Genomic DNA, 10,000 nt, shown 5'->3' with positions numbered 1-10,000 from the left:
CCATCATTGGAATTTGATCAAAATCAAATTAACCAATCAAAAAGCACTCATTCATAATTTTGTCTCTCTTGGGAGAAATCTGTGCTTTTTGACCCTGGAAGCAAGGAAATCGCTCAAGTCGAATCCATATAATTGAAGGAGTGACTGAGGTCAAGTTGCCTTAGTTGAACAGTACATGTGATCAGCATGTGTCCCCGAGTGAAGTAATCATTTGACTAAATTAAGATGTTGCATTGAAAAATATTTATGATAAGAGGAAAAATTCGATTTTTTTTCAGCCCTTCGTGGCCAACCTGCTTGTGATTATGTTCTTCCTCAAGGTAAGGTATTTTAGGTCCTTCGCATAAGCTATTGTACCGGGCAAACTGAAGCCCCCGCTCCCCCATCCCCTGAGATCCTCCAAGACACTTTAATTGCTTGGATTTCCCCTCCGTTGGCTTTTTTAATATTTGTTTTCCTAGTCAGGAAGGTCAAATGAACTATTATTTCCCTTGAATTGTTTACACTTGATTTTGGTCTCTGATTTCCTTCGCAGTTGTCTGATTCCTAAAGCAATCCCAGCTTTCGACCCTCAAATGTAAATAATGTATTTTTGCGTTTGTACGGAATTTTAAGTGTGACAAGTATGGTGAGCGGCTCTTTAATCTCGTACCCTTAGGGTATTGTTCCTTTCTATCCCTCAAACGCTAATGAATTTTTGTCACCCAAGTGTTTTAAACATATATGACTCCTTTGTTGACCTTTCTTGAAAAGACATGCTGTTTGCTTCTCTCAGATGGTAACCCAGAGCCAGGGGGCCCTGGAACGGTGTATTTTGATGGCTACCAGAGCGGCCAGAAACATCGAGTACTCAGTGTTGACAATCAGGGAAGAAGACCAAGGGTAAGTGGAGGATGCACCTTGGCTAAGCATAGCTTGGTATAAACTTCTTAGAATTACTTGTTTGTAGCGTCCTGCGTACACGTTCAATAACAACGACGACGACAAATCATGGGGCTGCAAGGACGGCGGCTACGAAACGCCATAAAACAATGGGCTCAGTGAAGAAAAAAAAAAGCTCTTTGCTCCGCACTTACGTTTTACATTCTGATACGTTCTCTTGCCGTTCTCATCCTTACCACGACGGTACGTAAGGCTATAATAATAATAACTAATAACTTTGATATCTACCCAGGAAGCTCCACTCACCCGACGGTTGTTTTCAGGGCGGTCCTGCATGCAACCGATTGAACTGGAATTTAGAGATGTTCGTTTTGGAGGAAAAGGGAAAACCGGAGAACCCGGAGAAAAACCTCTCGGAGCAGAGTAAACGACCAACAACAAGCTTATAGGCCTCATACGGCCACGATTCCCGAATCGAACCCGGTCTAAATTGGTGGGAGACGAGGGCTGTCACAAAGCCATCCCTGCTCTTCCAGTCCTCGGTTATTCTGCTCTCACCAATTTTATTCCTGGAATGTTGATGTACACTTCCGGAATACCAAAGAATAGCAGGTTACAAGAGCTGCTACATTACTGCAAAAACGGGAAATAATATTGTAGGCAACGTTCACGAAGTGTCGTCGTTGTCGTCTTTGCTCAACTTCAACTTTATTAAGTGTGAGAATCGTGTTTACTTTGTCGCTACCCTCAAATAGCACAAACCAATCGAGCCGGGTAGTCGTTACATGGCATAATTATGGCTTAATTGAACATATGAGATAACTCAGATCCCACAATACTAGTACTAATAATGATAATAATAAAAAGAAAACAGAGTAAAGATGAGGAAGAAAATAACATGGGGAGATCAAGGAAACAGCAGTTACAGGATTAATTCCCTATAATGACGTCAACGATGACACCGCTGCCAACGACAGCCACTACAACTGCAACTTCAAAGATAATAATGTGAGGCATTTATGTACAGCGCTTTATTCATGACATCAAAGACCCAAAGTACTTTATCAGAGTAACTTATTTAGGCTGGAATTCATAACCAGCAATGACTCTTAATAATGGCGTTTTGGTGACGTCCAAACGCCGAGCAATGAATAGGCTAGTTTCGAATTGTGCAGCAACAAAAGAAGAGAGTCGAGGTTCAGGGGATGAATTTGCATTTTCCTTTGTTCTGAACAATACAAAATGCTAATTATTCCCCTGACCCTCGACTCTGTTCTTTTGTTGCTGCACAATTCGAAACTAGCCTATTTATCATACAGTAATTTTTTACAGTCTTTGCGTCAGCAAACCTCTTTGTTAGAAAAAAAACTTACAAGTGACCTCAAATTGGCGAGAGTGACAGACCGCAACACCGGGAACTTTTTCCTCCTCTTTAAATGAACAATGTTTGGACTACGGCCGGTTTGTCGCACTTCTCCGAGAAGAGAACTCGGAACTCAGACTATTCTCAGATGTTACGGCAGCAATTTTCCTTTAGATATCTTAAGACTCTGAGCGTTGGTCCGACCGGAGTTAAACCTACGTCTTCTCGGAGCTTAGTGCTATGCTCAACCAAATGAGCCTAACGGTCTGCGGTTTGATTGTTGCGGGATGGTACAGTTTTAGCCGGGAATACAATTTCCGCACACTTAAAAAGGGTTAACAAATACTAGCTCTGCTAGTAAGCAGTGCCATTTATGTTTAGAGCTTATTTATGATTTCACTCCTTTCGCAGGTTAACAGTTCGTCCGATGCAAACTCGTTCCAAAAAACAGGTAAAGTGTGATGGTGTTTTTTCTTCATGACTGTTTTACCTATTCAGTTGAAATCTTTTGTTAAATTTTATCTTCTTATTTGCTATGACTAAGAAGGTTTTAAAGAGAAAGAACATTTTTTTCTCTCTGAAGGCGCTGTGGCAGTGCTTTCTATGATTGCTGATCAAGAACTGGAAAAGATCGAAGTGTCAGGTGGCGCTCAGTTGGTGATCACAGGTTTTGCGAAGACGCTGACGGTAGATAGCATAACGGATGACAATACTGGCCATATTTATCTCATGCCTTCTACGAAGTTACAAATACATAGCCTCCTGTCTCCTTGCGCACGGATGTTTAGCAGCTCCGAGCTTATCCTCAACGGCGTAAAGCCGAGCGTGTCTCTGGAGCGTTCTGTTGACATCTACGGAACTTTATCTATTAGCGGGTCTCCTGTTGTCCTTATGGGAAAGCAAAAAGGCGTGGTGACTTTGCACCCGGGTTCTTCTCCTAGTAATCTGACCTTTGGAGACCTTGTAGTCAAATCTACGGGTCATCTACGATTGTTGAACTATGACAACCATTTCCCAGAGTCTTGCCGCTGGGCAGTTACAACCACAGGATCAGGACTTACGTTAGAGGCCAATTCCAATTTGGAAGTCAGTTGTCCACTCAATTTAACTGGCGATCAAATGACTGTTGGCTACAATGCCGCATTGACAATAAATGGTAATAGCTCGGTATCATACGTGTCAATGAACAACGTCAAAATAACAGGAACGTTTGATCCCGGTGTACTGTCAATGGAAGAAGGTTGGAAATCCCTAAGAATTGAAAAATATGGCCACATGCAATTTTTCCCCTTCGGGGACGTGCGACTAGATACATTTTACACAAACGGAAACTTCTATGTTGAAGGAGCGTTGTATTTAAGAGGCAGGAATCCAGCAGTTACCAGGACAATCGAAATTGACCATTATGGGCGCGTGATGTTTGATTTGTCTCTCAGCTCGAATTCTTTGACTTTCGTGCACAATAATTCACAGCAATACGGCGCACATGGAAGCCTTCCATTAAATGGAACCTCTCTCGTTCACGCTGATATTGTTGTTGTTGATGGTGTATGGCTGCCTCAGAAGCTCAGCATTCAACCAGGGTGGAAAGAGCTGACCGTTGAAGATGGAGGCACTTTCAACTTTGATCCCGTAGGCGTTTATAACCTAGATAAGCTTTACCTTGATGGTAACGTAACGGCTTTGAATGCGGTTGAACTGGCTGGTTTGTCACAAGAAAGATTACTCGAGTGTGTGGTTGGCTACAACAGCGTTGTGTTATTCGAGTCTGCAGGTCTAACAACAATTCGCTGCAAGTCTGTTGTAGTCTCAGGAACTCTGCGTATAGGGAACTTGTTCATCGGCTCCAGGTGGGATTCTCTTCAGGTGGATACCAGTAATGGAAAGTTCTATTTCGAGACTTCGCGTGCCTTAAACATCAATCAAACACGAGTGAGTGGATTAATACAGACAGGGTCGGCGGTTGGTCCCGTTACTCCGTGGACTGGTGATTCAGTCACCATAGAAAGCCCAGGAACAGTAAACATTCATTATCAAGCTCAGCCTTCAGTGATTGTAGACGGCGCAATCAATTCCACCTTTTACGTGACTGATTTTCAAGTAGATGGTACATTCCAACTTGGTTCGCTTTACGTTGTAGCTGATAGCTTTGTGGTTGGATCATCGGGTCTCGTGACTGTGGACGGTGGAGGAGCTCTCGGAGGAACTGGGCCTGGAGCCGGAAGTCCACACAACAGTGGGGGCTCTGGGGCAAGCTACGGCGGTCGAGGAGGACGCGGTGCACAAGCGCTTGCGCAATCTGTGATGTACGGCGACATTTTCTCGCCAGGGGTCTGGGGTAGTGGTGGTGGAAATGGTAGTGGAGGTACTGGTGGGGGTCGCGGAGGAGGCAGAATTTTCCTTCAAGTAAGCCAGAAGCTTGATGTTGACGGAACTGTTAAGGCGAACGGACTTCACGGACAGGTAAGTAATTGCTGAAAAATGTTGCTTGTGAGTGTTTTAATTAAGGGGACATTACTGTTCAGACATATGTTGTGTGTTCCTACCTGTTTTTCCTGGTTTACAACTGTTCAAAAACGTTCTATATCTTTTCTGCAACGGAGTGGGTGAGAATAAATTCGCTCTGACGAAGCGCTAACGCTCGAAACGTCAGCTTTCAAATTTCTTTACGGTGATCAATTTATCTCATCAACACAGTTGATAAACCCTTTTCTGTATTCACTACCTCACCGACTCAGCACCTCAGCTTCGTTAAAAACTAAACCCCTTTGTCCATAGTGAGAGTAAATTGACTTAATTCTGATCGCAATGAAGGTATCATTGTTTATGTAACAGTTGTGATTTTTTCCTAATTACATTGCATTAACAAGTTTAATAATAATAATAATAATAATAATAATAAGTCTTTATATAACGATGATGAACACTGGTTACTGGTAACGTAAACCTAGTATTTTACATAGTGGCGCTCAATTGAATGAAACAAAGCCATACAAATGAACACAATTCAATAGAGTTAAGTATCCCAACCGGTGGGAGTTAAACCAGTTGGCTATTTACAAGCGCAGCCGAGGAGTTGGGACGGGGAACACTCAAAACAACTCCAGCCGGTGTTCAAAGCCGGACTTGAAGCCGGGACCTCCGCATCTCTCAAGTCCATCACCCTAGCCATTCGGCTACTCTGCCTCCGTTTATTTATTATCGATTCTTGTTCGTTTCCAATCCAATTTATTTTACACTATATTAATTATTGGTATATACTTGTCTAATTTTTTGGTTTGTTTGCAGTGGGCAAGGAGAAATTTAGCGACGTGCCTTAAAGCGCACCCTATTTAACTGCTCTTTTCTTTTCAGACCTCTGGAAGTGGAGGCGGAAGTGGTGGCTCCTTATGGGCAACCTGTCAACAGTTCACCGGAAGTGGAATTATTCAGGCCAAAGGGGGTAACGGAAGCACTTATGGTGGGGGTGGAGCCGGCGGAAGAATCACGGTGTATTATGTCATTGGCGGTTTCCATAGCGACCATGCTGATGCAAGCGGTGGACAAGCGGGAAATGGAAGTACCGTGGAACCGGGAGGACCTGGGGTTATTTACTTGGAGGGCCTATCGCCTATTGTCAAAAATCTTCGAATCGACAACAAGGGACTCAAGCCATGGGTATGTGACATATGAGCCGTTAATTCCCGTTTCAACCAAATCCTACGAAATTATGGAGGTGCAAAGATTCCTGTGGTGTTGTGAAAACATGGAAGTAGGACACTATTGTTTCTGTCTAGAAAGTTGCGTAAACTACGCTCAAATTATTAGTCAATTCTTTTCTTATCTTTACTTTGTTTGATTTGTATTTTTTCCTAGGCCACACTCAACGGAAATTTTGATTTTTTCAAATACTCAGGTTTGTCAACTAATGTATTATAAACTAGTAATTACCACAAGTAAGTGGAATGCTACCAAGAGGTAACAAAACGGATCACATTCCATGCACAACAACGCTGCCATTGATAATGTCGGCACAACGCAGAAATCCAGAAATCCGCGTATCTCAAATGAACACGATTAGAATGGCTGCCCCGTAACCTCGGCAGCAATTACATGATATGGTTTTTCCAAATGTCAAAAATCCCTTGTGTACCTTTCTAAATAAACCCTTTCAAGAACAAACAGGGTCGTTGAATCCGGAAGGTTTTTAGTAATCCGAGAGAAACTTCGCGGTCAAGACAAGTCCGTTGTGTTCAGTTTACTAATCGACATCAATAAGCCTTGTGAAAACTTGAGATTTATTTTAACTTGGTTCTGGTTAGTTTGAGCTTCTTTCAGCCATTTTAGTTAGTTTTTTTGTGTTCTTTTTTTTCATTTTTCCTTTCTTTGTTATTTTTCAAGGGGCTGTGGCATACCTTAATCCTCCCTCTGACAATTTCATCTATGACTTTACGCTTATCGAGGTTTATGGCGGAGGGCATCTGGTTTTCCCGGGCGCGGGAATTGAAGTGCGAGTTGATACCATCTATGGAGATGACACCGGTTATATTCACGTGCCGCCATTTAACACACTGAACATGACAGGAACATCGGAATACAAGCGAATCAACGTCACTTGGGCGCCTTTCGTGTATAAAAATGCTATTTTTGTTCTGCCCAACGGCACACTGGAAATCCGTAGAGCTGAAAGCTTGAGTTACCCAAGTATACAACGAAGTTCACAGGTCACGTTTTGGGGAATCGTGCTTGGGTTTAAAGCCCATTTCATGGTTGGCTATGGAGCAACGGTTTCTTTTGAAACGTCTTGTCCGCGTGACTTGAATTTCGTAGGTATAACAGTACAAAAGACCAGTCAACTCATCTTGAATAGCATTGCGGAAAATACAACCGATAACTGGATTATCGAAGTGGCAAAGGATGATGGACCAGTGTACCGAGAGGGAGTAGTGACGATTGAGGGTGATGGGTCGTTTTTAGCTCGATCGTTGACACTCAAAGCTGAATCATTGGTAGTTGATCCACGTGGGAAACTGATTCTCGATGGAAAGGGATATAATGCTGGTGAGTCAGTCCTAACATTCTGTAAGTAACAAAGTGAGTCAGTTGGTGATTCAGTTACATTGTAGTATTTCCATTCATGCAAAGGACGAAAATGTACTTCGGCTATTAGCTGCTCAGACATTTCCTAGTTTTTTTTTTCTACTCAAGCAAAAGTAAGGACATCTCTTCAGTAAAAAGTCATAACATTTGTCCTTTGAATACTTCATGAATGCTTTTCACTACGGATTCCGTCAGTTGTTATTTGCTTTGATGTTTGTCCTACGATTCGCGAGATCACTTGTCTGACGTGACGTTATATATCATCTTGAAAGGATTTTTAACTAACATGGCAGCTAAGGTAGCTACCGAGCATAACGAAGGTGGGTCATTCTTGTTGTTATGTTTAAAGCAACTGGCGCCCCCCAAAAAGGAAAATGCAATGACTTCGGTGGATCGTTGAGTTGGTCTTCAGGGAACTTGATGACATATGCGATGGTCTCGTTTCAAAGCAGACGTTTGCACTTGTGGTATCAGTACCACAAGTGATTTAGTACAAGTGAAGTGAACGTGTAGGGAGAAAATTGAAGAACATTGAAAGTGGCTATGTCACGTCGATGACAGCAATGAGGTTTGCCAAAATGTAAAGAGGAAGTATGGGGCATGCGTAGCCGTTACTTTTGCCCGGTAAAGACATTTTTTTCAGGCTTCTTCGTTACGTTAGACGTTTTCGTTGCGTAAGCTCCGTGTGTCCATATTCGGCCCCGTCGGAAACCCTAAGGGTGATCAGTCACCCGTACATCTTAAGGCCCTACAGTCTCCAGCCGTGCATGGCTTGTTGGTGTATACTAATTTTATGACGCGTTTTATTCAAGGTAAGGGCCCAGGCGCAGGGACTGGCTCCTCAGACGGGTCGGGAGCGGGATTCGGTGGCGCTGGCGGAAGCGGAAGAGTAACCATGAGAACAGGTTTGCCATACGGAGATTACACCAACCCTAGGTTGTTCGGCAGTGGCGGTGGAGTGGCTAATGCGGGTTCAGGTGGTGGTGTGCTTTCGTTACAGATCGCGGGAGCTTTAGTTGTCGAAGGTATGTAAAAAAATAATTTTCCTCCTTTAACTAGAGGTTTAACGAAGCAATGTAAAACCAAACCCAAAGGTTATCACTCTGAACAACCATAACAAACAGCGCGATGAACAAATCAAAATTCGAGGCATTTGCACGTGACTTACGCAAGGCACGGGAAAATACGCTCACGTGAAAGTGCCCGTTAATTTTTGTTTTGATTCTCATTTTTAAAATAAATTTGGTCTTTGGCAACTAAAAAGTGCCTTTCTGAAGAGATTATAGCTAAAATTCAGTTGTGATGGGGTAGGGTACTGGAGGAACGAGAGAAAATGAAGTGTTTATTCTGCGAAAGTCTATTGTTGGTGCGAGGATATAAAGAGTAAGTCCTTGTATTGGAGATAATTGTTGATAGTGACTTTTTGATCTTTTATTGCAAAAATGTTACTTAACTTAAAGCGAAAGGAGGCGGTGGTAGAAAAACTTGTTTCAAAACGTCTCAAAAACGGATCGACAAAAGGAAAATGTTCCAAAGTTGGAATTAAATTACTTTTTGTACTCGAAGCCGCTGGAACACTTAGTTGGGAACTAGTTGACGCCTTTAGATACTAAATACAATGTGAGCGAACGTATTGTATTGGATGTACAATATCGAGCCGAAGGCTGAGTAATGCAAAATACTAATAGATCTATAATTATTCTGCAGCAATGATTATTCATTCATTTAAAGCTCAGTTTTTCCCTGGCCTATTATCTCTTCAAACCCTCCCCAAGTTTTCATACAGTCGAGATTTGCATCGGGTTTATAGTGGTATCCATGTGTGAACTAAGGCCCGATTTAAACGGTACCGGACGAATTTTCTACCGGTTGAAAATTCGTGCATTTCGGGGTTCCCTTCACAGCGAACCACGCTAAACGCAAGCGTGGTTGCATGGATGCGTGGTAATGCGGCTAATATCGTTAGCCTTTCTTTTTCTTAACGCCATTTTGGATTTCGTAAAGTAGCGCTCTGCGTATGAACAGATGATAAATTCACTGACAAGGGTAAAAATTTAATCTGGTTTTTCAGTTCGTGTGAACAGAGCAAAACTATTGAACGGTTCCTAGCGTCCAAAATGGCGGGTCAAATTTTCAACTGGTAGAAAATTCGTCCGGTACGGTATGAATCGGGCCTAAATTCCACTTTTGGATTGGTTTACACCCTCATGAATTAGTACTGTATTTCGTAAGTCTTTTGTTGTTCTCAGGAACCATTACAGCCAGTGGCAATTCAGGATCAGGCTCTAACTCCGGTGGAGGTAGTGGAGGAAGTATTTTGATTCACGCACGCGCTTTAGAGGGTTCCGGTGTGATTGCCGTTAATGGTGGCAATGGAAATGCAAACGGTGGCGGTGGAGCTGGGGGAAGAATGGCCGTCTACTGGATGGACAGGGAGTGGTGGTACGGTAGTCTTACTGCCTTTGGTGGCAGATCTACCTCAGGCGGGAACGGAGGACCTGGTACAGTCTACCTGGAGGTAAGTGGTGTCAGTTGCATTGAGAACAAAGAGTTATCTCCACAAATACTCTAATTGAATTATACGACGCCGAGTTTTATGTGTGTCATTTTGTCTCTTTCCGTTTCTCCTCAATTTCAATACCACTTGCATCCAGAAATACAATAGACCATAATGGA

The 10,000-nt window shown here is 42.8% G+C and overlaps 1 protein-coding gene across 1 annotated transcript in view; it reads left to right on the top strand.

The window, feature by feature from the left end:
- The window catches only part of LOC137971437 (uncharacterized), a 178,359-nt gene that overhangs the window by 27,475 nt on the left and 140,884 nt on the right, over positions 1-10,000 (top strand). Inside the window, 9 exon segments of the mRNA XM_068818265.1 lie at positions 279-320; positions 776-882; positions 2,657-2,696; positions 2,829-4,708; positions 5,600-5,902; positions 6,101-6,140; positions 6,626-7,285; positions 8,137-8,349; positions 9,574-9,842. Coding sequence (XP_068674366.1) covers positions 279-320; positions 776-882; positions 2,657-2,696; positions 2,829-4,708; positions 5,600-5,902; positions 6,101-6,140; positions 6,626-7,285; positions 8,137-8,349; positions 9,574-9,842 — 3,554 coding nt within the window.

Source organism: Montipora foliosa, chromosome 9 (genome assembly GCF_036669935.1).
Source record: "Montipora foliosa isolate CH-2021 chromosome 9, ASM3666993v2, whole genome shotgun sequence".
Taxonomy (NCBI): Eukaryota; Metazoa; Cnidaria; class Anthozoa; order Scleractinia; family Acroporidae; genus Montipora; species Montipora foliosa.
This window is presented reverse-complemented; position numbering and strand designations above follow the sequence as displayed.